Source organism: Oikopleura dioica, chromosome PAR (genome assembly GCF_907165135.1).
Source record: "Oikopleura dioica chromosome PAR, OKI2018_I68_1.0, whole genome shotgun sequence".
Lineage (NCBI taxonomy): Eukaryota > Metazoa > Chordata > Appendicularia > Copelata > Oikopleuridae > Oikopleura > Oikopleura dioica.
This window is the reverse complement of record NC_137293.1, coordinates 4,096,756-4,120,124: the sequence shown is the minus strand read 5'-3', so window position 1 is coordinate 4,120,124 and position 23,369 is coordinate 4,096,756. Positions and strand designations below refer to the sequence as shown.

The window sequence follows — 23,369 nt, the reverse complement described above, 5'->3', positions numbered from 1 at the left end:
CGAGTTCATTATTTTCAATTTTTATTGAAGGCAGTATTCAAACAGTCAATTTTCCTAATGTTGTTCTGGAAAGAATGAAAAGTAAAGTTCCTAAAGTTCGTGAACTTCGAGTCAAATGAAGATGAAAATGGAACGATTTGAAAAGTAGAATTTTCTTATAAAAATTCTAGAGGAAGGTCAGCGGCGATTTCTTGATGACAGGGAAGGGTTCTTTTCGGGAGAAGACGACCTTTTTGTACTGGTGCGAAATGTATCCTCGGATCAAGTTGTGGCTGAGAGATTTGATGATTGGCGAGTGGAAAAACGACTTTTTACCTGATAAGACCGGCCATAAGACATTCTAGCTCTTCCATGTCGCATTCTGGCATTCCTGCGAAGTTGATTGCGTCCAAAAAGATCTGACAGAAATATCAGCTTCTTTTCGAAACAGGAAGAAGGATTACCTGTAGTTGAATTTGATGATGTCCAGCCATTTTCATCACCTTCTTGAACAGTTGTCTGATCACAACCAGCTTGAGTTTTTCAATAATCAAGTAGATTCCTGATCTGACGAAGAAATACTCGTGCTAGAAATGGAATCATAGCTCGAATTCTAAATGGGGCGTTCTGGACTCGATAACCTATGTATAAACCTGACTCAGGGTTCTGAAAGAGCTTAAAATAGCCTTTTTGGGACCCTGTCTCAGGTTTTTAAACAGGTTTCTGAGCCAACAAGCCGTAATATACCTTAGCAAGAGCATCATCCATCAATCCAATGTTTCCAGTCTTCATCGCGTGAACTACCGCTCGGTACTCTCTCAATCCGTTTTGGAGCAAAAGCTCTTGCTTGGGCACCTGTCCCATCAACATTTTCACAGCGATCAGATTTACGAGAATGAGCTTTCGATTTCTGAAGGAGCTCGGGTGGCAGTTTCGGTACGCGAAGGAAAGGTATTCGTCGGCGAGGGAGAAGTTTGAGTCCAGTAGCGCTTTTCGACCGACGTAGTATTGATAGGTGACGCGCTAGAATTCGCTTTTTATCGAAAATCTTCTATCTCAATATTACCTGAGAGAGTGAGAATTCATCCCGAATATCGCATGCATCAATTGCTCGAATCAACGGCTTCAAAAGATGGAGTTTTCCGACAGCGAAATAAGTCTTGAATAGCTGGTTCACTACGAAAAGCATTCCCCATCGCTTGGAATCGTCTAATCGCGTTCGCGTGTCGCTGGTGCAAGCCCTTACAAAAAATTATTTTGAAATGTCTATTGAAAATATTTATTTAGCATATAATTGACATGTTCACTCTTTCCCAAGCCATTTCCCTTAGAAATCGCAAGAGATTCGGAAGAAGGGTAACAAATTCAACAAACGTGTCCGGAAGCTACGGACTGAAGGTACTTTGACTGAGAATCGGGGCAAATAGACGAAGAATTCAATCTTCATGAGCAAATTTAATCAATATAAAAATGGGAGAAAAGTAAAGAAAGTGTTCATTCATGAAACCGCGAATCTTTTCTAACAAAAGTTAATCTTATCTTTACGTCTGAAACTTTATAACCGCTGGGATTTAAATTTATTTAAGTCAAATGTCCTTAACGAGCTGATATTTTTAAGATTCAAATTGAAGAGAAGACCAAAAGAAAAAAAACGGTAAGGGTATGAAATAAGATAGAAAATTCTACCTGAATGCACTCATAATTGTTTCCGCGGCCTTTTCCTGGCGCTCGCCCGGCTTTCCTTAATTAATGATGTTAGTAACGCTTGAATGGGCGAAGCTAGAGTTACCCCCTATCGCTCGTTTGTCCCCACGTCGGGCGAAATTTCTGAGGTCGAGAATAAGCGTCTGCATAAGAGGTAAAGCCCAATTTTCTTCTTTCATCGCTTGGAAGCCTTTTATGAAGGCTTGAACGGTGATGTTTTGGTATTGCCAGGCTTCATCGTGATTTCCCTTAAAAATTTATCAATAAAATATAACGCTTCTTAATAAATTCAATTAAGAATTGAGTAAAGCCATTTTCAGACATTTGAAGACCAAAATCAACCAGAAATGACTTTAAAACAGCTTAAAATTAGAGCAGTTTTCTCAAGGAAATTTTAAATTCAAGATAAGCACCTGAAAAACAAACTCTGATCGCCCCAAGCCTCCTTCATAATCAGAGAAGGAGCGCTCTTGTTTTTACCTTTGAAGAGGACCAAATAGTCTTGATATGAGCAGCGACCATTTCGTCGAACGGTTGAGCGAGAATTCTTGAGCAAATTGCTTCTGGAGCTTCGACTCGTAGTCGAGCATTGGCGATATGCGAGTGCGAGAAACTAAGCAACTCTGACGCCTGAATAAAGACGGTTAATAGTGACTTTTTTAATAAAAAAACTCGATACTTCGATAATCGAAGTCGAACTGAATCTATGGGACGTGACATGTGCCAAAAGTTCCTTCTACTAAAGTATAGTATCGAGTTCTACTGTCAACAATGTCATCCTTTGATTGATGGTCAAGATAAACAAAGACCTAAAACTATACTACTCATAAACATTTTTGGCCAGAGACTCTATTGGGAGGGAAGTCTTAGCTAAAGTTATTGAAGATATACGAAAATTCATGGTCCAACCTTCAAGTCGATATCGATAATTGATAATTATAGTTAATAAGTAATTTTCCTACGAAGGGGCCTCAAAAATGATTGTTTTTATTTAAGGGTTGGGTAATTTTCTAGATCCAGGGATGACGTTTTCTGGTTAAAGTTTAAGCTTCAGTTCTCCAAAAAACTCCAAGAGGTAAGCCGAAAACGTTCGCAAGAAACTCTTGTCCAATTTTAAGTAAATGAAATAAAAATTCCAAAGCATCATTTTTGCAAACCTTTATACCCTCCCGATAATCGAGAGCTTTGCAGACTTCGTTCACATAATCATTCAGACCCGATGATGCCATTCTAAAATTCGAAGTTTTTTAAAAATCATCCACCAAAATCTACTAATATATGATAACAAAGGAAAATTCTCGGCAATAAGACAAAGATATTAACTATCCTTGCTAAACTTGAGCCCTAGAGATTAAAAAGCACAACAACCCCTCCTGCCTCTGCCTTGGGCAAGGTGGGGAGAATTCAAGAGCTCGTAAAAACCCACTGTTAGGCTATGAATTAGGAGGAGAAACTTTCAGTGCAATAAAATTTTTAGAGGAACCACGAAAATGAAAAAAGAAGATATGAAGGTGGCATTGGCTTTTAGCTTTGGCGTCGTTTTTGGAGGAACATTAGGGACGTTTTAATTTCATAAATTTTGAATTACAAGCAGTATTGAATTAATAAAAAAACGATAACAGTCTACGTTCAAGTTTTAACTGGCGCTGCTCATTCAACCTCCGTTCATTTGATAGAACGCGGCCTGTCAAAAACAGAAATAAATGTGAGCTCCGTATCGAGAGGAAATACACTAGAAAATTCCCCAAATCCTGAAGAAATCCTGAAGGAAACTAGTACTGAAAAGCAAACATCAACGACTTCAACTCCCGAGATTATTTCTCAAAATATTATCGACATCATAACAGAAAATTGCAAAAGTAAGTCACGTTAACCCTTACCCTTGCGGCTTAGAGTAGCCAGCATTATAGCCGCGCCCGACGCGGTATTTTTCTCTATTAGAAGCCGCGAGCGGCTTTACGCTTTTCTTCCTTTTGAAGCCGCGGTATATCACCTAAATCATGTTGCAGAGCTTCAACAAAACCCTCAATACTCCGAACAGCGGCTCTACAAAACTTCTTGGTACAATCCAAAAAACAACATCGCCTTCGCCCTACCGCCAAAATGTGGCTCCACGAGTCTCCGACTGATCGAAATGGCCGATTCTGGCTTCATCGTGCCCTCGAAGTTTCCCGAAATCTCGAAAACAGACCCGGATACAATCTGGCCGGTGCAATTTGCGAAACATGGACTCAAAAAAGTGGATGAATTCGAGGGTGATAAGAGTGAGTTGCTCATGTATACCGGGATAAGAGACCCGATTAATCGGCTTATCTCGGCTTACAAAGATAAAATAGGAAAGAGCTCTAGAATCTATCAAATGTATAAGAAAAGCGTTCCCTTTTTCAACGGAATCCGCCCGAAATCATGACCGTTATCAAAATATTCTCAGAGCTCTAAATAAGGAAGGACAAAACTAAGCGACCAAAGTCGCCAGTACTTCTGGAATATATACAGTAGGCACATCACGCGCCATTATCGGACGCACAGACCCGTGACGCCAAATGAACGAACAGCAAAAACACAAGGACTGATTCCGACCTTTGGCGAATTCGTGGATTTCGTGATTGATTGGAAGTTGGGAAAACTACCGAGCTTTTTCGAGCTCAGACCTGGCGATTGTGATGGTCACTGGTGTCCGCAAACGGATACTGTTCCTTTTTGCCAAAATAAATTTGGAGCAATAGCTCAAGGTGAAAACCAACCCTTTTCAAAACAAAAATTCACAATTTTTAGTTGAAAAATTCCCCGAGGATCTGGACCCAGTGCTAGAATCCCTCGATTTGGAAGAAATAAAGTTCGAAAAAAGCGGCCTTTCAAATAGTCATTTCACGAGCAAGTCAAAAAGCGACAGCGAGTTTTTGGCCGAACTTCGTGAGGATCAAATTCAAAAGCTAAAGGAAATTTATGAACTCGATTATGTGCTATTTAATGGAATTTATTCGTTCCCAACTGTTTGATTATACATATATTTATTTAATTTTATCGAGAATTTATGCAATAAAGAAAAATGTCATTTACAAAATTTTACTATCACATTTTCCTTATTACGATGTAGATAATTCATATGCAGGCATTTTATCATGTAAATCAAAGGTTACGACAATATTTTTCAAATCATAAAGAGCCCGACTCGAATATTCATTCTCTTTCTGAATTAAGTTTTATTAAAACCATCCCTGATCGTCAAGCAAGTAGAAAAAGAGCATAAGTTGATTTTCGTGTGTTTATTGGCTTTATCCGTTAAAAAAAGAGAATGTGATCAGCTGACTTCAGCCTTATTTTCAGGAACGTTCTAAGTTTGAAACTGTTTAACTGAGTACAAAGAGATGTACAGGAAAATGAGTGAATAAAAAGGAGATAGAGAATGGTTTCTATAATTTTTTGAATAAAAAAGCTTCAGCACCATCGTCAGTGGTATCTCGTTGGGTAATTCTCGTCGTTGAAATGAGACCAAATATCTGAAGTTTCGAAGAGATTCTGCGAGTGTGCCCGAGTTCGATCCAAATCGTCTTCTTCTTCAGGTTCGTCTGGTTCTTCCGATGAGTCATTTTCGTTTTTACAGAGTTCTTGAGAAAGGGGAGAATACGATCCTTCTTCAGGCTCATTTTTGATCGTTGTATTCGCCTCATCTTCGGAAGAAGAATCATCAGAATCGAAGATCCGTGTCACTGATTCTTGACGTCTAAGAGACTTGGACGATTTCGACCGATTCAATTTCTTGGTGATCTGAGTTGAGGTACTTGGTTTGTCAGGATCGAACATGTCTTGTGAGCTCGAGTTTTCGTCCGAAAGATCTTTGTCAGAGTTTTTTGGTAAGTTTCCGGAGATAATGGTGGTCAAAGGAAGATCATCGCCAGGCTGAGTGAGACCTTCTGAAAAATCGAAACCCGGTTGATCTTCGTCGCTCGAAAGATCGATGATTCCTGGGGACGGTCCACGGAGTTCCCGTTCTCGTTTTATATCTAAAAAACGCTTTATAAAGTCTTGCCTTGTGTATTAGCTAATCACCTGGCGATTGACTTCCCATAGAATCAGTAGACGGGCTTTGCGAGCTCTTTATCGTGATGTAATCAATGGGCTCGACAAACTCTCGTTTTGCTCTCTTCTTTGGTTTTGGCCGCACAATGTGACCATTTTCTTGCACTTGTTTGAGCACTGTCCGCATGTCTGGTTGATTTTTCTTCGCCGCCTGTTCCTTCAGGGTGCCCTTAAATCTCTTTCCTTCCGAATTTATTCGCTTTATGATGCGGCCTTCGAGCTTGATTTCAACGGAGCAGCGATGCGTTGGGTTCTTCGCGACATACTCGTCTACTGCTCGTTGGAGATCTTGAATATCTTGGTCTTGCGTCAACGATCTCCTGAAAAGAATGATTATCATTCAATTCAAAGGGTCAAAATCTTACCTCTTGGCTTTGAGACTTCGTCCACTCATGACGGAATCTTCTCTCTCCGAAGACCGATTTCAATAGTTGAAGAGTTGTATTTCTGAAATGAAAGATCTTGAATAGTTTTTATGTGATGAAGTTTGTTTGCTTGGAAATTATCCAGCCTATTCTTTTATTGTGTGGAAATACATGTGTGGATTTGGCAAGTGTACGAGTGAGATTGACAAATAAATGATGTAGTTTTTGGCTGTTTAGTTTGGCATGGATGATTACGCGTTGGAATTGAAAGGGGATGGAATACGCCAAAAGTAGTCTGCGCCACAGGTCGTGTTGTAAATGCAGATTGTCGAGTGCGACTATCATTAGTTTCAGAAAAAAAGGAAAGATGAGAGAGTATTCTCTAAGAAGGTCTTTAAAAACGAAACCGTTCCTCGTTTGGATCGCCACTTCTGATCTTCGTTTGTACAGTATTATTGACAGTCTTCGGCCAGGTCCTTAAAATTTCCAGCCAAATTAGTGTCGATGTGCAAGGTTTCTTACACTTCAAGGACGCGAATATGAGTCCCGTTCGCGAAGAGCCAATAGTTTTGGTAGTTAGGGAAGTTGACCATGATTTCGATGGTCTTTCAAAGCTTTTAACACGGAATTCGTAGATTCTTGAGCGCTTTTTTAAAGGTTAAAAGCTTTCCTGATTTCTGTACTGTTCAAATTGATCTTCAGTAACGGTCCTGCCGCTCAAACAGTTGGCTTTCCAGTCGTATCGGCAGCTCTGGCGGCAGTACATATTCGAAGTGATATAATCGGTTCTTGGGAAGTCGATTTCGATGCTTTGTTGTCCATCTGAAGGATCATTGAGAGGAAAGAAAGGAAAAACAAGAATAGAACTTACTGATAGAAATGCACTTCTCGGGGACGGATTGAGGTCCTAAACTGTAGCACATCCAAATCGTATAAATCAACGCGACAGAGAGCCAGATAATCCGGCATTGCCGGTCTTCTTTCTCCCACTGAACCAAATCCTCCTTTGAGATCTCTACCGGCAGCGATTTTTGCTGCTTTTCAAGATCTATTTTTCTATCTTTTTTGAACATTTTTAAGCAATATTGAGCTTTTGAGCAAGCTGCATGCTTTCTTTGTGCAAAATAACTCTAGAAAATTAGCGAGAAAGGACACAAGTGTACAAAAATAGATGCATTTATTCTCTTTTACAAAACAAGATTAGATAATAGAAGAATCGAGATCGGAAATGTACAGAATTGGCGCTCAATAAGCTTACTTCTTCTTGCCCTTGCCCTTCTTGCCGCCTTTTTTGCCCTTTTTGCCTTTCTTGCCTTTGTCTTTTTTGAACTCGCCGAGGCCTTTTCGGACCATAGTACCTCTCCACCAAGCCTGAAGAATACACGATTTATTCTAGTTCTCTTTTTGTGTTTTTTACCTGGATTTTGATGGAAGTGACGCGTTCGAGCTCGTCCCGCTCCTTTTTCTCCTTGATTCGTTTCTTTTCTGCTCGGTCTTCTGTAACAACGCGCTAGAAAAAGAGTAGAGAAGGGGGATAATCTTAAGGGTGGGTACCTCATAATCGTCGTATGTTCGAGCAAGCTCTTGGAGCGTTCGAAGATCTTTGTCTTTGTCGGATTTGAGATTTGCAAGCTCGTTTGTGCGTGATTCCGTGTCGTTTTCGTACTTTTCCATCCAGTATTCAATCTAATAATCAGTTGTTATAATGGAAAATTCCTCCATGAGGCTTTAGCTTACTTTATCTTCGAGCTGGCGTCGTTTCTTGAGCAGGAAATTCTTGACATCAGTATGCGCTCTATTTTCGCTTTCGATATCTCGTTTTAGCGTGTCCAGGACCTCCTGTAATTCGCCTTCTTCCTGCGCCCGGAAAGATTGATTCATTTCGATGCCAGTTTCGGCGGATTTTTTGACGTAACGACCTTCGATCGCGGTTTGTGACTTGAGCTCTTGAATTTGATCCTGAAAAAAGGGAGTGAGAATGAGAGAGAGGGAGAAAGAGTACCTTGATATGGGCGATCATTTCGGTCAACTCGTGGACTTCAGTTTCCGTTTCTTTTTTCGTCGCAGCGAGTCGCCGGTTTCGATCTTTTAGCTCGCGTTTTGCGTTTGTTTCTTTTTCCTGCGCAACTAAAATCGAATGTTAATAGTTTTCCCTACCGAAATAGGCTTGATTAAATGATGTGGAAATTGAATATGGCGAAGAGTCGATAGCTACAGTAGCTAGAGTAGATGATGTAGGAAGAGCAAAAAACAGACATCGTCGTTATCATTTAACGCTTGCTTTATCATCTCCCTCAACTTGAGGGCGAAAAATGAAACGGACAGATTTCTTGCCTAACCCAACCTTGTCAATTTTAAAGCTGAGCGACTAAAATGAAGACAAAATAAAAAGAGAAAAGATGAGGGGTCCGGGGAAATTATGATTAGCAAGTGTTCGCTACTCTTACTACTGCAATAAAGTAATCAAAATTCTGCTTCCTTGTTTTCTCTTACCTCTGAATCTGCATTTGCGAACACTCTCCTCTTCTACCGATTTGGAGAGAGAGTTAAAACTGCCACTGGCAACAATTTCATCAAGACACGGCTTGAGCGCTTCGTAAGCAAACTGCCGATCGCGGTTAATTTTCATCAAGTTGTCTTGTCCATCCAGGCCTCTCGCAGAAACGCCCGACTTCTGAGAGACGATTTCTTGCGTCAGCTGCTTGATCATTCTTTGTGTGTCGTCGAAGCCGTCGATTTCTGCTTCTAGGTCGCGTTTTTCGGAAAGAGACTCGATTATTTCATCGGCGATGTTTTGGTAGGCGACAGAGGTCTTGTTCTTTTGCACGGGAAGAATACAGCCGAGAATCTGCAACTGGTTGAGTGCGTCTTCGAAGACGGTTCCGACGCAAACCGCCCAGTTCTCCGGCAATTTTGCCATTTCCTGAAATACAAAAATGATTGAAATTTTGAGTGTTCTATGAATCATAGACTATGATTGATTAGCTCCTCAACCTGTGAAGAAGACCTGAGTTAGGGTCCAAAAATATTAAATGAAAAGCCGCGTAGCGGCTATTTGAAAACCAAAGCCGCGGAGCGGCTTCTTCAAACTTTAAAAATAGATTTGAATGTGTATTTTGTAAAGCCGCTTTGCGGCTACGGCGAAAAAAAGCCGCTACGGAAGAAAAATTGAGTAATTTCTTTCCCAATCTTAAGTAATTTAATGTTATATTTGAAACTATTTAATTTCCATGATAAAACAGAGTCTATTATCAGTAAAAGCGACCAAATACTTTAGTAGAAAATAAAGATTTTTGGTCTTTTACCGTCGAATTTTCCTTCAAAACGATAGATGAAAATGACTTCTGCGGAGCAAAATCCTGACCTCAATATTTTTAGTGCTTAGTTTGTAGCGCAGAATCTAAGGAGTCGAATGGTACAATTTTTATGTGTCCAAGCCACGAAGAATGTCAAATTCTAGCGCCTAAAGTACCTGAAAATGACAGGTCATGAAGCCCTGTATCTCCACAAATTTTCGAAAAAAGTATGGATATATGGGTATCATTCGAAAGCCCAGCTGAAACTGTGTATGGGCACCTGGTGCGCAGGAAATAATTCTGAAAAAAAATTTTGAGTGAAAATTATTTGTCTCAAAAAATATTTTTTCACTTGGAATTTTCTCTTGCGCAGTGGGTGCCCATAACCAGTTTGAGCTAAGCTTTTCAACGATATCAAAATCTCCATATAATTCTGAAAATTTTCGGAGATACAGGGCTTCATGACCATTTATAAAAGGGAGGCCTTTATGACGTCATATGTGATGACTCAGACCCTCAAAACTATACCATTCGAATCCTCAGGTGTTGTTCTTTCGAATGAGCATAAGAAATATAGGGGCTAGAATTTTGCTCCGCAAAAGTCATTTTCAAGTATCAAACTGATTCCTCCATTTTCTTTCTTCTGAAAAACAAGTTTCTCTTTTGCGTATTCTAGAGAATTTCTCTCCTTCCGAAAATGGCGAATTCGACACTGAGTCGCCATAGAAACCATTTTTCTCTGAATTTTCTTATTTTCCGAATTCTTATTTTTCTCCCTTCAAAAGTTGCTCGCGGCGCCAATTGGCGGAAATTTGAATGATTCAAAATCAAGGTTTTTGAAGTTGAAGTTTATTGAAAGAAAAGTTCTCAAGCTTCTTTGGAAGAAAGAATAAAAAACAGATATTATAGACAGGTCTCGGGCATTTTTGAGAAAGAAAAAGTTGAAATTTTCAGTTTTCTATTTCGGATTTTATTGTTCCAATTTGAAGATTGAGGTCCATTCCGTCAGAAACTGGCGGTATTTCGACTAAGTTTTGGCTCAAAATAAACTTTCTACTGAGTTTTTCGCACAGGTTGTGGAGCCAAGCCGATTCGTTATCTAGAGTACCCTCTGTAGATATTTTTCGAGCCATTCCTTTTGAATCAATTTGGTCAGACTCTCCATTTTCTATCCTCGTAATCGGTCTTTCATCTTCCTGAGTTTCTCCGCCCATTATCGTTGGTTCCCCAGCCACCAGAATCTCACTAGAAAGCGCTTGAAAAGATCTTATGATGATAAAGAAAACCTTGCTGGAGTTCTTGGCTTGCTGCGACTGTTTGCACCCGGTTTTCTCGATCGTTTTTTACCCCTTGGTCTTGCTCCTTCTCGAGGTCCTCCATCTGTCGGCTGCATGATCCGCGACCACTTTTGAAAGAGGCAGTTTTTCAGACACTCTCTTGGCTCCATTCGAAATGTCTTGATTCTGGTTTAGCAAAGGTCTTATTTCTTGGGTACCTTGTGGAAGGAGAAGAGTTCCTGCATTGGCTCCATGATCGAACAGAGTTTGAGAAAATTTAAGGTCGCCGAAGAAATTCCGCCACGAGATACGGGTCGACCAAATTCTTGCATTTGCTGCTGACCATCCATCGGGTTGTATCCTTTTGGAACCAGTTCGTGAGCACTACAGGAAAGTTTTCATTGCATAATACGAATGAAGAGAGAAAAACTGGCAAAACTGGGTCGATCCAAGAAATCTAACTAACGCCGTCCTCGAAATCTGATCTTACTGGAGTGGTATCCTGCTGAGAAAAACGACTCCTTGACGCCCTCTTTCGGAAGAGCTCGTGAATTTAATCAGCTGATTTGCGCTTTTACATTATCACTTGAAAATGAAGCACTAAGACAGCCAAATAAGTATAGCGCGACAAATGTTAATGTAATGAAAAATATCTATTTAAATGAATCATTATCTTTTTTATTTCTCGTCAAAGGCATATCCTATGTAATAAAATGATGAAATCCGAAAGTTTATTATTTTCATTTCTTTTTCGAAAGACACTTACGCTCGAATGTAAAAGTTCCAGCTTTTGATCCTCATATTGTCTTCCAAGTTAAACTCGACCGTCAATCTGCCATCTGACTGTATCACACAATATGTCGGCTAATAAATTTCAATATCAATATTTCCACATACAATATTCGATTAAAAACCTTCGTATGCGTCGCAATTTGGCTGGCCATATCGCATTCTATCATGATCACATTTCCCATAAACGTCTCTTTCGCCATTCTCGGGACCATGTAACAGTCGGTGACTCCATCTTCGAACCAGGTTCTGAAGTATCTCGGGATGAGCCGTCTCCCGATAGAGAAGCTCTTCAAGCCTTCGTCAAAATAAGCCGTGATGGTCAATCTCGCGTCGTCGTCAAAAAACTCCGTGGCAAAACTTTCCCACCATAAATTATCCGCTTCTTGGGGTCTGTTCATTAACCGCTTGTTTAGCTCTTGAATTCTCATATTTTTCTGACTCGATTGAAAAATGTACAAAGAAAATCTTAGTAAAAAAAAAGAAGAAGGAGCGGCGCGTGGGCTTCAGAAAATCGAACTTTTCGCGATTTCTATCGACGGGTTGACAAATTGGCTGGAAGAATCGATTCACAAATGGACCTTTTTTTACTCCATTTGCGCTGCGTAGACTTTTCATTGTATTCAAAAGGTCATGCTTTTGGATCACGAAAGTCAGTAGCTTTTTTTCAAAGAAAATTTTATTCATTCGGAGAGCTTATAATTAAAAATGGTTTATTGCTGAATCTTCTTGTTGAATTCTTCTTCGAGTTTTTTGTATTGTTCGCTCTGAAAAGGGTTAAATAAGGGTGTCATTTTCTAAAACCGTTACCTTGTGATTAACAAAGCCCCCTTCAAAAGCAAGAGCTGCTGCGGGAAGAAAAAAACCAGTTCCAATCCAAAAAATCCAAAGCCCTGCTCCGTAATCGCCCCTGAAAAAACGTCCTCGACGATTCTTTTATTTCATTCTTTACCTCCAGATGTATTCCTCGACTCCATCAGCATTTTGAACAAGCTCCTGCGCAGCGATTGATCCTACCCATGTTCCGGCAGCGCATGTTCCAAAAAGAGCTTAAAAATACGGGTAAGTATCATCCGAATACTAATGATTTACTAACAGGTAATTATGTAGTTGAAAAAGACAATTTTTGACCAGAAGTAATTCTGAGTTTTGAAGCTTTTCCAAAAATGAAGGGCAATAGTTCCAGCTCCCCATAAGATCGTCAGAATCGCCAGTGCTCTATCGAATCGGTATAGCAAGCAGACTTTTATTACTTTTCTTACCTGCAAGCGTTCATCCAAGAACCAAAATACCAATCGTAATTGGGGTCCTCAGCCTTTCCATCGGAAAATTTAAGTTCAGTGAAGTAATCAAAAAGTTCATTAGGCGGGCCCGGCTGAATAAATTCTGCTTTCCACAGGCCAACAAAAGCTTGATCCTTGATAAACCCATTCTCAACAAGGCCGGTGTATCGCAGCCAATTTGGTGATGCCATTCCCGCAATGACTAAAAGAAGTCCCGCAATAGCAAATCCAATTGCTCCCTTATCCATCGTTTTATTTTCTTTTGTCTTAATCTTCTATCAAAAATTCAATTCATTAAAATCCTCTTACCATTACTTCGATCTCTTGAGCTTCTTTCGAAATCTCAAAAAAAAAGATCGAGAAAGTATTGTCAAGTAAAGCGAGTCAAAGTTTCGATGTTAGCAGTGCGTATTTGGCCACAAAGCTTTATGCCATTTTAAAATTCGTTCTCTTTCTTCAATCAGGTACAAAGAACGGGACTGGCACTATTCTGAATAGAGGATCTTATGTAACCATAGTCGTATTATTTCAAATTGGGATCTGTAAATTCTCTTCCTTGATTTCAGAAACACACAAATTCTAACTAAAAATGCCGAAGAAAGAACTTTGAAGAATCACCGTCACAATATTTGATCTCGCATTGCTCCTGTCATTTACATTTTCTGACAGCAATATTTTACGTTTTGAGGAGCTCAAAGTACACACACTCAAATATGGAACACCCTCCAGCTGCCTTGATAGCTCAGTTGGGAGAGCGTCAGACTGAAGATCTGAAGGTCCTGTGTTCGATCCACAGTCAAGGCACACCTTTTTTCCTTTGGGTGTTGGAAAGGGGATGAAGACGAATCGACAACAAGATTGAAATTTTTTATAAAGCATTGTTTATTTATTAATAGATCTTGAACTTGAGAGAATTCAGCAAATCTACTTCTGTTCGATTCCCGTTAAATCGATGAAGATTTGTTCCAATGTCGGCTGATCGACGGTGTAGCCAGCGATTACACCAGAATTCTTCGTAGCTTGAAGTTCTTTGAATAAAGTTGAAAGCTGTGCTCCAGTTTCAGCGTGGAAGGAAACAAACGACTAAAATGTTCCTCATAAAAAGGCGAGATTTTCGAATCTTACCTGATTGACTTCCTTTACTTGAAGGAAGGGCATTCTTCTGATGATTTCGCTGGTTACGTCAGAGGATCTTCCGCCTTCTGGAAGTTGAACCTCGATTTCTACGCCTTTTCCGAACTTTGATTTGAGATGTTGTTGCCCACCGATGCACCTGAAAATCAATTAATTCTCCCGAAAAGGCATTTTTGATGAATAATACTGTTTCATTCAAGCTTACCTGAGTCGCCCATTGACCATTATTGCCAGTTCATCGCATAAAGCGGCGGTTTCTTCCATAGAATGCGAAGTAAGGAGAACAGAAGCACCTGTTTTCATGACGCTCAAAATGACACTCCACAGCTGTCGTCTAGCGCCAGGATCTAAGCCGCAAGAAGGCTCGTCCATGATTGTTACCCGGGGATAACCAGTGAGGGCGATGGCGACGGAGAGTTTTCGCTTGTTACCACCAGAGTACGTTGAAGATGGACGCTCGGCGTATTGCTTGATTCCAACGAGTTCGATTAGATTTTGAACCATCTGTAGAAAATTTTGATTTTTGGTGTTTTTTGAAAAATTTTTACCTTAGGAAGAATCTTCTCTGGAACGCCTCGTAATCTCGCATACAAATAAAGAGTCTCTCGACCAGTCAGTTGCTGAAGAAGAGCGTCAAATTGCGGGCAGTAGCCGAATTCTCTCAGACTTCCGAATCGATCTTTCTGTATTTCCAGGCCATTGATATACGCGAATCCTCTTGAGACAGACTCTTCACCAGTGAGCATCTTAAAAGTCGAAGTTTTTCCGGCGCCATTTGGACCAAGGAGACCGAAGCAGCTGTTTGGCTTGACAGTGAAACTGACACCCTTTACTGCGCGGAAACCATCGTAGTTCTTCTCCAAATTGTCGACGACGAGAGAGTGGTTCTTTGTCAAGTCTTTGGCACCTGCATTGACTTTTTTAGCCATCGCGATGACGTCACTATCGTCTTCGAATTCAATTTCTGCCTCTGGATCTTTAGGTTTGTTACTTCCTCCTTTACAGCCGAAGAACGCTCTGATAACTCCAGTGCCGCTTTCCCATTCAATCAATGAAAGAATCGCGAAATAAAAGAAAATCATGTAAACTGAAAACAAGAGATATTTTCCGATTCCGCCATCCTCTGTCGTTAGAATATTATCAACATAGTTAAACTCCATTTGCTCGCAAGTTGCTTTCGTGATCTCGTTCTTTTCGCAAGACTTTCGGATGTTACCATTGTAGAAGGTGATGAAGATCATTTGCGCGAAGCAAAATTGAGGAGCGAAAGAGAATATCTTGTCATACAAATCTTTTGTATCCTCTTCAATGTCCAACGCAAAGATGATCATGTTGACAATGAATAAAATAAGACCAAGTGCGAAGTTGAGGAATCCGATGTAGTTGGACGCGTTGGCGGGATTTTTGAATAAGAAGCTGAAGCAGTAGACGCAAGGGATGATGGCCAATGACGTGACAAACATGGCAAGGGAGACTGCGAAAGCTTCTTCGCCAAAGATTTCGAGGCTTTCGTAGTTTTGGGCACCAATGAGAAGAATGACGATGACTTTTTTGGTTCAGCGATATAGGTTCAAGAAGAAAAAATATTATTTTGAACCATTCCTAAGATGTTTGGTAGAAGAGCATTCAGAACATCCCAGCAATAATTTGCTAACCAGGTAATCCAAAGAGGTGCACCAGAGCATTTTTGCATTATTTTAACACCCTGTTCTCGCTCTTTAACAGGAAGCAGCGAGAACTGCGCGTACATGAGCATCATTCCAATAATAAGATCGAAGGTGACAATGATTCCTTGAATAGCGGTACTGACGTTGCTGGAAACAGAGGTTCCAGAATCAGGCGGAAGCGGGTGGTTTTGAGCATTGATGTTCAAGTTCTCGTCCTGCTGCTTGAGAAGAATGAGACTCATGTAATGCATCGCCGTAGCTGGAGTGTGGAAAGCTTCATTGTTGAAGAGGGCGAGTTTTTCGCCAGTACTGTTGAGCTGGAAGGACATTATGTACTCGTTGTTGAATTTAGATTTCTCTTCGTCTTGAAGTTGCAAAATGTGGTCATCCCATTCGGAGAAGTTTCCGTATTCATCATGAAGATTGATATCAATTACATTGGCGATCTTGTCTACGTTGCCAAAAGTACGGTCAATTCCATCTTGGAAGCCAGCATTGTCAATCAGAATGTTTGATAGGCCATTATCAGTTTTGATGGAACCCTCGTAAGGAGTCAGCGAAAGATCCATCGGGTCCTGCTCGCCAATGACAGGAATAAAGCCAATGGTGAAGACCGCCAAAGAAACGAACAAAGCAGGGAAGAAGAGAGAAGTAAGCATAGTCTTGATATTTCGAAGAGAATGATACATGCACTTGATGAAAGAACCTCTGAATTGTTGGAAACGAAGAGCGGGACCAGTCAGAAGCTCAATCTTTTCAGTCATTTGTTGAAGAATTTCGTCGTTTTCAATGGCAGATGTAACAGATCTCTTTGCTTCAAGATCTGCCTTGGTCTTCGTCATTTTCAGGAAAATTTCGTTCATTGTTGTTACAGAGACGCCAAAACTGGAGACTCCAAGACTTTCGCGTGACTTTTCGAGGATTTCAAACAACTCTGGAAATTTTTCTGCATCTTCGAAGGGCAAAATAAAGTCGCATTCTTGCCCGTAGACTTTCTCGACATACGCACCGGAGCAAACATTTCGGATTGTGCTTTCCAAAGAAGGGAAATCGGTAGATTCTGACATACTCATCGTAAGATGATACCCCGAGCCGAGTTTCTGCTTTAGGAAAAGAACGGTTCCTGAGCATTGAACGCTTCCTCTAGCCATAATGATAATTCGATCAGCCAATTGTTCTGCTTCGTCCATGTAATGAGTTGATAAGAGCATTGTATGCGTTCGTCGATATTTGTCAAGGATCTTCCAGAGCTCTCTTCTCGCTCGTACGTCGATTCCAGAGCTTGGTTCGTCGAGAATCAAATGTTTGGACCCACCACAGAGGGCGATACCGATTGAGAGCTTTCGTTTCATACCACCGGAGAGCTTTGTCGAATAAACATCTTGCTTTAAGCCAAGCTGAATGTCATGCACTAGCGAACTTGCTTCGAGCTTTGCTTGCGCATTCGTGAAGCCTTTGATTTCAGCGAAGAAAATAAGATGCTCACGAATAGTAAGCTCAGCGATAAGGATGTCATGCTGAGGACAAAGACCAAGACTAGATCTGGCGGCCCAAGGATTCGTTTTGATATTGTATCCTCCAACTTCGCATGAACCAGAATCAGCAACGAGCATTCCCGACATCATATTAATTGTCGTTGATTTTCCTGCGCCATTTGGTCCGAGTAAGACAGTGACTTCATTCTGGTACGCGTCGATTGATAGATTGTCAACAGCTCTGAACGGTTCTGGCTTTCCTTTATCTTCAAATTCTTTGACGAGATTTCGTAGCCTGAATCCTGATTCTTTTATTTCTCCAGCAGGTAGTTTTTGGACCAGGGGATTAGTGGTTTCGGCTTGGTCAGCATTTATTTGATTTTTCTTCGGTGGACTCCAGTATGAAGGGAGGCAGAAAAAGTTCCAAGGTTTTGGAATTCCCCACTGTCCAGGGCGAATAGTATCGAAGTAGAGACCCAGCAAGAAGTAGAGGACGCTGTCAAAAAGAAGAATAAGCATTTGAGTACCGACATTGATTTCGTTCGTGGTTGAAAGTGGAGTGAAGAAATTCGAGAAAGATGCTCCTTCGCCTGCGATCTCCCAATTTGCCACGGCTTCCAGACCAAGGGACATGGCGATAGGTGGAAAGATTGAGAAAAGAACCTTTGCAGTGTACCCCGCCTGTTGAATTTTCAAAAAATCTTTCGGGATCATCATCAAGTAAGTTATTCCACCAGCGGCCATGGATGCAGAAGTTGAGCTGCTGAACAAAGAAGCCATGAAGAATCCAAAGGAGATGAGAGCTGTTCCATATGAAAGAAGAAAGACGAAGAAGACATACCAATTCGAAATCAAATAGACTGCGCCATTATCGGTAAAAGGATAGAACATAATAACTGTGTAAGTGCTGGCCGTAATGACGAATTTCGCCAATGAAAAGATCCATGTCGAAAGCCAGAGTGTGTTCCGGCTCAATCCCATCATCAGCATGTATTCCTTGAGTCGAGTTTCTTTTTCAACGACGAGTGTTTTTGCCGTCCCAGAAGCCAGGTACAATGTTGTGATGAGAACAATGAATGAGATGTCATTCTGGAGGCCATTTGCCAGCGGATCTTGAGTGTATTCGTGATAAGGGAATCGCTTCATTTCAACTGGGCCGAAATCTGAAGAGGTCTTCTCTCGGCTGAATGCGTTGTTGACCAAGTACTGTAAGTAGATAAACCCTTCAGCGTGGTAATAAGGCGATCCACCGGAAGGATCAGATCCATCTCTTGGTCCAGCGAATTCTTTCATGATCGGATAAAGAGTATGTGTTCTCCAGCCTAGAGCAGCTTTGATCCCTTCTTGCGCCAACTCGCTGCGTGGAACTGCTTGTGGCCGGATTTTGTAGTCAAGAGAATCAGGAATAGTATCGGTATTCCAAGTTGATTCATTAAAAGAAACTGCCATGAAGATTTGATCTGCCGATTCGGAGGTTTTGATGAATTCCGTTAGGTCGTCTTCACTTAGGAAGGGCCGAAGAGACCATGATACTTCGACGAAAGTTGATGTGTAATCACTAATCTGCTGTTCTGTCTTATTTGTGAAATTGAAAAAGATGTCGGTTGGAGGGCACAAAATTAACGGAGTAACAATGGGGTTAAGGAACGTTGCCGGATTACTGAAATTCCAGTTGGTATATATAAGATCGTTGAAGACCTCATCCATGACCTGTTTTGCGGCCAGTGAGTCTGGTGAGTAGGCGAGTTCCATTGGTTCCTCGTTGAGGAGTCCATAGTCATGGTATCGACAGAGATTCATCATATTCATAGGATTAAGCTGACGAGGAGCAAAGGTTTCCCAGGTTGTAGGCGCCTTAACTTCGGCCTCGCCAAAATATCGACCAAGAATAAAAAGAGAGCCGAAGAATACTTAAGGACCCCCGTCAGCTTTTTCGAAAAATCAAATTTCGGAATTTTAAAAATTTGACCCCGGAAATTGATTCTACGGGTCAAAAAACGATTTTGAGGCTTCATTTTTTGGGGGTCTATCTCGACTCTAACACCTTCAAAATCGCATTTATAAATTGGACTTTTCGTCGAAAATTGACGAATTTGCCTCAATTTTGGCATAAAAATTGATTTTTCTTGGTCAAATATTTCTCTTATCATGTTTTTTGAAGCAAGTTTAACCTAAGGACGCATTAAGAACCAAAAATATGGAGTTTTTAAAAATTTCCATTTTTCGAAGAAAAAGCTGACGGGGGGGTCCTTAATCACGGATTTTAGACTCAGCGGGTATTTAAATATCTAACCTGGTAAGAATATCTCGAAGAATAAAGCCCATGGATGTCTAACTTGAACCAGCAATGATTTCTTCAACAGAATCGCCAAGTGCCGAAATCTGCTTGGTTTTTCTCCTTATCCTCCCCATGATTTGGCCGTTCTTCTCTAGAACTTGGCCAAGATCAGATGGACCTGAGATGAGTCGCCTAATAATAACCTTATTAAAAGAACGTCCTCTTTTAATTCGCAAAAAGCTATGAGTCCTATAAGTAGGCTCCACGCTAAAAAATCGGGTCGAAAAACACGTGATATCACGTGTTTTGACCCTAAATTATTAATTATATGACTATAAGGAACATTTAGTTCCATTACGTGAACATCTCATCTCGATGGGAATTGGGTGAAAATTGGCCCTAAAGTGTCAAAAATCGGCTATTTTTAGTTTTTGGTCACATGACCCCCTCCACACCCCACTTTTTCCAGGTTATAATATTTTCTGAAAGCGCTTTTAATGTTCTTTCGATTGATATTGGTCGCGACCCTGCCAATTGATATCTCAACCCTTTTTGAAGGGTTGAAAGTTTTAAAACAGCGTTTTTGGTGACAATTTTAATGAAGGACAATATTGGGGCTATTTTCATAAAATTATGAATATTTTTTGTAAATAAACCACTTTTGGTCGGTTATGGCCGGAGGACCTCTTGGAGGACCCCTTGGAGGACCTCATTGATGGAAGACAATCTGCTGGAAGAAGAAAATCGAAAATTTTCATTTTCTTTAAAAAGCTTTCTGAAGTTATAAAAATGATATTAAAAAACAGAAAAAAATTAATTTTTATGGGTCTTGACCTAAGAAGAAGCTTTCGTCAGGGCCCTGAGATAATTTGACGACTGTAAACTAAACTTAAAAAAATAAAATAAAAACCATAAAAAAACTCAGAATAGGGACAATATAAATTTTAACATCAGATGGAGGTGGGTGGGGTTGGGGACGCAACTGAGAATGATCAACTCAGGCTTTTCCTAGCCTTCGTCAAGCCCCTTAAATTCAAAAATCAAGGGACGGGGCTGAGACGGCCCGAAGGGCCGTCAAGCCCCTTAAATTCAAAAATCAAGGGACGGGGCTGAGACGGCCCGAAGGGCCGTCAAGCCCCTTAAATTCAAAAATCAAGGGACGGGGCTGAGACGGCCCGAAGGGCCGTCAAGCCCCTTAAATTCAAAAATCAAGGGACGGGGCTGAGACGGCCCGAAGGGCCGTCAAGCCCCTTAAATTCAAAAATCAAGGGACGGGGCTGAGACGGCCCGAAGGGCCGTCAAGCCCCTTAAATTCAAAATCAAGGGACGGGGCTGAGACGGCCCGAAGGGCCGTCAAGCCCCTTAAATTCAAAAATCAAGGGACGGGGCTGAGACGGCCCGAAGGGCCGTCAAGCCCCTTAAATTCAAAAATCAAGGGACGGGGCTGAGACGGCCCGAAGGGCCGTCAAGCCCCTTAAATTCAAAAATCAAGGGACGGGGCTGAGACGGCCCGAAGGGCCGTCAAGCCCCTTAAATTCAAAAATCAAGGGACGGGGCTGAGACGGCCCGAAGGGCCGTCAAGCCCCTTAAATTCAAAAATCAAGGGACGGGGCTGAGACGGCCCGAAGGGCCGTCAAGCCCCTTAAATTCAAAAATCAAGGGACGGGGCTGAGACGGCCCGAAGGGCCGTCAAGCCCCTTAAATTCAAAAATCAAGGGACGGGGCTGAGACGGCCCGAAGGGCCGTCAAGCCCCTTAAATTCAAAAATCAAGGGACGGGGCTGAGACGGCCCGAAGGGCCGTCAAGCCCCTTAAATTCAAAAATCAAGGGACGGGGCTGAGACGGCCCGAAGGGCCGTCAAGCCCTTAAATTCAAAAATCAAGGGACGGGGCTGAGACGGCCCGAAGGGCCGTCAAGCCCCTTAAATTCAAAATCAAGGGACGGGGCTGAGACGGCCCGAAGGGCCGTCAAGCCCCTTAAATTCAAAAATCAAGGGACGGGGCTGAGACGGCCCGAAGGGCCGTCAAGCCCCTTAAATTCAAAAATCAAGGGACGGGGCTGAGACGGCCCGAAGGGCCGTCAAGCCCCTTAAATTCAAAAATCAAGGGACGGGGCTGAGACGGCCCGAAGGGCCGTCAAGCCCCTTAAATTCAAAAATCAAGGGACGGGGCTGAGACGGCCCGAAGGGCCGTCAAGCCCCTTAAATTCAAAAATCAAGGGACGGGGCTGAGACGGCCCGAAGGGCCGTCAAGCCCCTTAAATTCAAAAATCAAGGGACGGGGCTGAGACGGCCCGAAGGGCCGTCAAGCCCCTTAAATTCAAAAATCAAGGGACGGGGCTGAGACGGCCCGAAGGGCCGTCAAGCCCCTTAAATTCAAAAATCAAGGGACGGGGCTGAGACGGCCCGAAGGGCCGTCAAGCCCTTAAATTCAAAAATCAAGGGACGGGGCTGAGACGGCCCGAAGGGCCGTCAAGCCCCTTAAATTCAAAAATCAAGGGACGGGGCTGAGACGGCCCGAAGGGCCGTCAAGCCCCTTAAATTCAAAAATCAAGGGACGGGGCTGAGACGGCCCGAAGGGCCGTCAAGCCCCTTAAATTCAAAAATCAAGGGACGGGGCTGAGACGGCCCGAAGGGCCGTCAAGCCCCTTAAATTCAAAAATCAAGGGACGGGGCTGAGACGGCCCGAAGGGCCGTCAAGCCCCTTAAATTCAAAATCAAGGGACGGGGCTGAGACGGCCCGAAGGGCCGTCAAGCTCCTTAAATTCAAAAATCAAGGGACGGGGCTGAGACGGCCCGAAGGGCCGTCAAGCCCCTTAAATTCAAAAATCAAGGGACGGGGCTGAGACGGCCCGAAGGGCCGTCAAGCCCCTTAAATTCAAAAATCAAGGGACGGGGCTGAGACGGCCCGAAGGGCCGTCAAGCCCCTTAAATTCAAAAATCAAGGGACGGGGCTGAGACGGCCCGAAGGGCCGTCAAGCCCCTTAAATTCAAAAATCAAGGGACGGGGCTGAGACGGCCCTTCGGTTATAAAAATTAGTCTTCCACCAATTTGTTTTCAACCACATGGGTCCTCCAAGGGTCCTCCGGCCGAATCCGACCATAACCGGGCATTATTGAATGTTTAACCGGGTTTTATGTTATTATGATAAATTTTACTTTTTTTCAAAAGAAATTCACAAAAAACAGTGTTTTAATACTTTCAACCCTTGGAAAAAGGGTTAAGATATCAATTGGCAGGGTCGAGACCAATATCAATTGAAAGAGCATTTAAAGCTCTTTCAGAAAATATAATAACCTGGAAAAAGTGGGGTGTGGAGGGGTCATGTGACCAAAAACTTAAACTGGCCGATTTTCGACACTTTGGGGCGATTTTTCTTGGTCATCACCTGACCTGACAATTTTGTCATAATACAATTTTTGTTCCTTGGAGCATATTTAACCAGTCTACAAGGTTAAAACCCTGAATATCATGTGTTAAAAAATGGAGCGTTTTTTAAGCGTGGAGCCTACCTATAAGTCGATTACTTTCGATCTTTGCATATCAAGGCAGTTTCGGGAAATATTTTTGAGTTCAATCCCGATGATTAAAAAATTTATTCAGTTACTTACAGTGGATCGCCGAAAAATCAAATCTAAAACGGCAAGGATTTCTCTCGGGAAAAAACGACGTTTCGAAAGTGAGAAAAAGGCCGGCGTTATGAGGAATCTAGAGAGTTAGGTTTAGTTTGCCATTCGAAAAGATTCTCTAGATCGTTGGGAAAAGCCTGGCGAAACTCCAAACCACCAAATCCAGAAGAACTTTTAATTTTTGTCGACTAACCTTCGATTATCGAAATTGAAACTTATATTTATTTTTACGATTTTGTATTATACTGTATAATTTATACAAAAACATATTCTAGAATTTGTTACGATATTTCGTAATTATGCAACATAATTTATGCTCAATGAATTAGTGAATGGATGCAGTGATTTCTGCTCAAAATTGATCAAGAATATAGCAAGAATTTAATATTAAATTTATTGTCATAATTTATTAGG

General features: G+C 41.7%; 9 protein-coding genes and 1 non-coding gene across 10 annotated transcripts; 2 read left to right on the top strand and 8 right to left on the bottom strand.

Annotated features, from left to right (window-relative positions):
• Positions 1-4: 4 nt before the first annotated feature.
• Positions 5-2,976, bottom strand: LOC145703544 (PCI domain-containing protein 2-like). Its single transcript, XM_081780914.1, has 9 exons — positions 2,841-2,976; positions 2,164-2,313; positions 1,769-1,931; positions 1,666-1,720; positions 1,046-1,220; positions 727-1,002; positions 444-566; positions 316-398; positions 5-272 (listed from the first exon to the last, which is right to left on the bottom strand). The coding sequence occupies exons 1-9, from the start codon at positions 2,910-2,912 to the stop codon at positions 167-169; spliced, it is 1,203 nt and encodes a 400-aa protein (XP_081637040.1). The 5' UTR covers positions 2,913-2,976; the 3' UTR covers positions 5-166.
• A 197-nt stretch (positions 2,977-3,173) lies between these two features.
• Positions 3,174-4,740, top strand: LOC145701324 (uncharacterized). Its single transcript, XM_081778545.1, has 4 exons — positions 3,174-3,216; positions 3,306-3,542; positions 3,693-4,415; positions 4,459-4,740. Exons 1-3 carry the CDS (start codon positions 3,174-3,176, stop codon positions 4,091-4,093), a joined length of 681 nt encoding a protein of 226 aa, XP_081634671.1. The 3' UTR covers positions 4,094-4,415; positions 4,459-4,740.
• A 211-nt stretch (positions 4,741-4,951) lies between these two features.
• Positions 4,952-6,486, bottom strand: LOC145703210 (uncharacterized). Its single transcript, XM_081780536.1, has 3 exons — positions 6,129-6,486; positions 5,734-6,083; positions 4,952-5,687 (listed from the first exon to the last, which is right to left on the bottom strand). The coding sequence occupies exons 1-3, from the start codon at positions 6,155-6,157 to the stop codon at positions 5,134-5,136; spliced, it is 933 nt and encodes a 310-aa protein (XP_081636662.1). The 5' UTR covers positions 6,158-6,486; the 3' UTR covers positions 4,952-5,133.
• A 300-nt stretch (positions 6,487-6,786) lies between these two features.
• Positions 6,787-7,201, bottom strand: LOC145701323 (uncharacterized). The gene is made up of 2 exons (XM_081778544.1): positions 7,000-7,201; positions 6,787-6,950 (listed from the first exon to the last, which is right to left on the bottom strand). Exons 1-2 carry the CDS (start codon positions 7,199-7,201, stop codon positions 6,787-6,789), a joined length of 366 nt encoding a protein of 121 aa, XP_081634670.1.
• Positions 7,202-7,288: 87 nt separating this feature from the next.
• On the bottom strand, positions 7,289-10,072 carry LOC145702588 (dynein regulatory complex protein 9-like). The gene is made up of 8 exons (XM_081779821.1): positions 10,046-10,072; positions 9,434-9,454; positions 8,622-9,051; positions 8,131-8,255; positions 7,866-8,087; positions 7,683-7,814; positions 7,546-7,638; positions 7,289-7,499 (listed from the first exon to the last, which is right to left on the bottom strand). Exons 1-8 carry the CDS (start codon positions 10,055-10,057, stop codon positions 7,383-7,385), a joined length of 1,152 nt encoding a protein of 383 aa, XP_081635947.1. The 5' UTR covers positions 10,058-10,072; the 3' UTR covers positions 7,289-7,382.
• Positions 10,073-10,374: 302 nt separating this feature from the next.
• On the bottom strand, positions 10,375-11,951 carry LOC145701322 (LIM domain-binding protein 1-like). The gene is made up of 6 exons (XM_081778543.1): positions 11,616-11,951; positions 11,468-11,565; positions 10,920-11,085; positions 10,711-10,880; positions 10,533-10,669; positions 10,375-10,451 (listed from the first exon to the last, which is right to left on the bottom strand). Exons 1-6 carry the CDS (start codon positions 11,919-11,921, stop codon positions 10,375-10,377), a joined length of 954 nt encoding a protein of 317 aa, XP_081634669.1. The 5' UTR covers positions 11,922-11,951.
• Positions 11,952-12,151: 200 nt separating this feature from the next.
• LOC145703902 (uncharacterized) lies at positions 12,152-13,293 on the bottom strand. Its single transcript, XM_081781300.1, has 6 exons — positions 13,083-13,293; positions 12,753-13,039; positions 12,587-12,708; positions 12,443-12,539; positions 12,301-12,400; positions 12,152-12,257 (listed from the first exon to the last, which is right to left on the bottom strand). Exons 1-6 carry the CDS (start codon positions 13,083-13,085, stop codon positions 12,204-12,206), a joined length of 663 nt encoding a protein of 220 aa, XP_081637426.1. The 5' UTR covers positions 13,086-13,293; the 3' UTR covers positions 12,152-12,203.
• Positions 13,294-13,504: 211 nt separating this feature from the next.
• Positions 13,505-13,577, top strand: TRNAF-GAA (transfer RNA phenylalanine (anticodon GAA)). Its single transcript has one exon. It is a non-coding gene; the product is annotated as a tRNA-Phe (tRNA).
• Positions 13,578-13,697: 120 nt separating this feature from the next.
• LOC145701321 (phospholipid-transporting ATPase ABCA3-like) lies at positions 13,698-15,460 on the bottom strand. Its single transcript, XM_081778542.1, has 4 exons — positions 14,456-15,460; positions 14,113-14,411; positions 13,899-14,046; positions 13,698-13,856 (listed from the first exon to the last, which is right to left on the bottom strand). The coding sequence occupies exons 1-4, from the start codon at positions 15,368-15,370 to the stop codon at positions 13,698-13,700; spliced, it is 1,521 nt and encodes a 506-aa protein (XP_081634668.1). The 5' UTR covers positions 15,371-15,460.
• Positions 15,401-22,979, bottom strand: LOC145702642 (phospholipid-transporting ATPase ABCA3-like). The gene is made up of 3 exons (XM_081779892.1): positions 22,938-22,979; positions 19,343-19,519; positions 15,401-18,959 (listed from the first exon to the last, which is right to left on the bottom strand). Exon 3 carries the CDS (start codon positions 18,856-18,858, stop codon positions 15,478-15,480), a length of 3,381 nt encoding a protein of 1,126 aa, XP_081636018.1. The 5' UTR covers positions 18,859-18,959; positions 19,343-19,519; positions 22,938-22,979; the 3' UTR covers positions 15,401-15,477.
• Positions 22,980-23,369: the final 390 nt, after the last annotated feature.

Coding starts and splice junctions, on each gene's coding strand:
- LOC145703544 (XM_081780914.1), bottom strand. CDS start 2,912: ATGGCATCATCGGGTCTGAATGATTATGTGAACGAAGTCTGCAAAGCT. Junction 2,314..2,840: donor ATTATCGGGAGGGTATAAAG/GTTTGCAAAAAT, acceptor GTCTTTATTCAG/GCGTCAGAGTTGCTTAGTTT. Junction 399..443: donor ATCATCAAATTCAACTACAG/GTAATCCTTCTT, acceptor TATTTCTGTCAG/ATCTTTTTGGACGCAATCAA.
- LOC145701324 (XM_081778545.1), top strand. CDS start 3,174: ATGAAAAAAGAAGATATGAAGGTGGCATTGGCTTTTAGCTTTG. Junction 3,217..3,305: donor GGCATTGGCTTTTAGCTTTG/GCGTCGTTTTTG, acceptor AAACGATAACAG/TCTACGTTCAAGTTTTAACT. Junction 3,543..3,692: donor CATAACAGAAAATTGCAAAA/GTAAGTCACGTT, acceptor ATCATGTTGCAG/AGCTTCAACAAAACCCTCAA.
- LOC145703210 (XM_081780536.1), bottom strand. CDS start 6,157: ATGAGTGGACGAAGTCTCAAAGCCAAGAG. Junction 6,084..6,128: donor CGAAGTCTCAAAGCCAAGAG/GTAAGATTTTGA, acceptor CATTCTTTTCAG/GAGATCGTTGACGCAAGACC. Junction 5,688..5,733: donor TATGGGAAGTCAATCGCCAG/GTGATTAGCTAA, acceptor AGCGTTTTTTAG/ATATAAAACGAGAACGGGAA.
- LOC145701323 (XM_081778544.1), bottom strand. CDS start 7,201: ATGTTCAAAAAAGATAGAAAAATAGATCTTGAAAAGCAGCAAAAATCG. Junction 6,951..6,999: donor CGAGAAGTGCATTTCTATCA/GTAAGTTCTATT, acceptor ATGATCCTTCAG/ATGGACAACAAAGCATCGAA.
- LOC145702588 (XM_081779821.1), bottom strand. Junction 8,256..8,621: donor TCGCAAATGCAGATTCAGAG/GTAAGAGAAAAC, acceptor ATTCGATTTTAG/TTGCGCAGGAAAAAGAAACA. Junction 8,088..8,130: donor AAATGATCGCCCATATCAAG/GTACTCTTTCTC, acceptor CCCTTTTTTCAG/GATCAAATTCAAGAGCTCAA.
- LOC145701322 (XM_081778543.1), bottom strand. CDS start 11,921: ATGAGAATTCAAGAGCTAAACAAGCGGTTAATGAACAGACCCCAAGAA. Junction 11,086..11,467: donor TGGAACTTTTACATTCGAGC/GTAAGTGTCTTT, acceptor ACTTTCCTGTAG/TGCTCACGAACTGGTTCCAA. Junction 10,881..10,919: donor AACTCTTCTCCTTCCACAAG/GTACCCAAGAAA, acceptor ACCAGAATCAAG/ACATTTCGAATGGAGCCAAG.
- LOC145703902 (XM_081781300.1), bottom strand. Junction 12,709..12,752: donor TCTTGGATGAACGCTTGCAG/GTAAGAAAAGTA, acceptor CCGATTCGATAG/AGCACTGGCGATTCTGACGA. Junction 12,401..12,442: donor GTCGAGGAATACATCTGGAG/GTAAAGAATGAA, acceptor ACGTTTTTTCAG/GGGCGATTACGGAGCAGGGC.
- LOC145701321 (XM_081778542.1), bottom strand. CDS start 15,370: ATGTTTGTCACGTCATTGGCCATCATCCCTTGCGTCTACTGCTTCAGC. Junction 14,047..14,112: donor ATGGTCAATGGGCGACTCAG/GTAAGCTTGAAT, acceptor ATTGATTTTCAG/GTGCATCGGTGGGCAACAAC. Junction 13,857..13,898: donor AAGTAAAGGAAGTCAATCAG/GTAAGATTCGAA, acceptor GGAACATTTTAG/TCGTTTGTTTCCTTCCACGC.
- LOC145702642 (XM_081779892.1), bottom strand. CDS start 18,858: ATGAATATGATGAATCTCTGTCGATACCATGACTATGGACTCCTCAAC.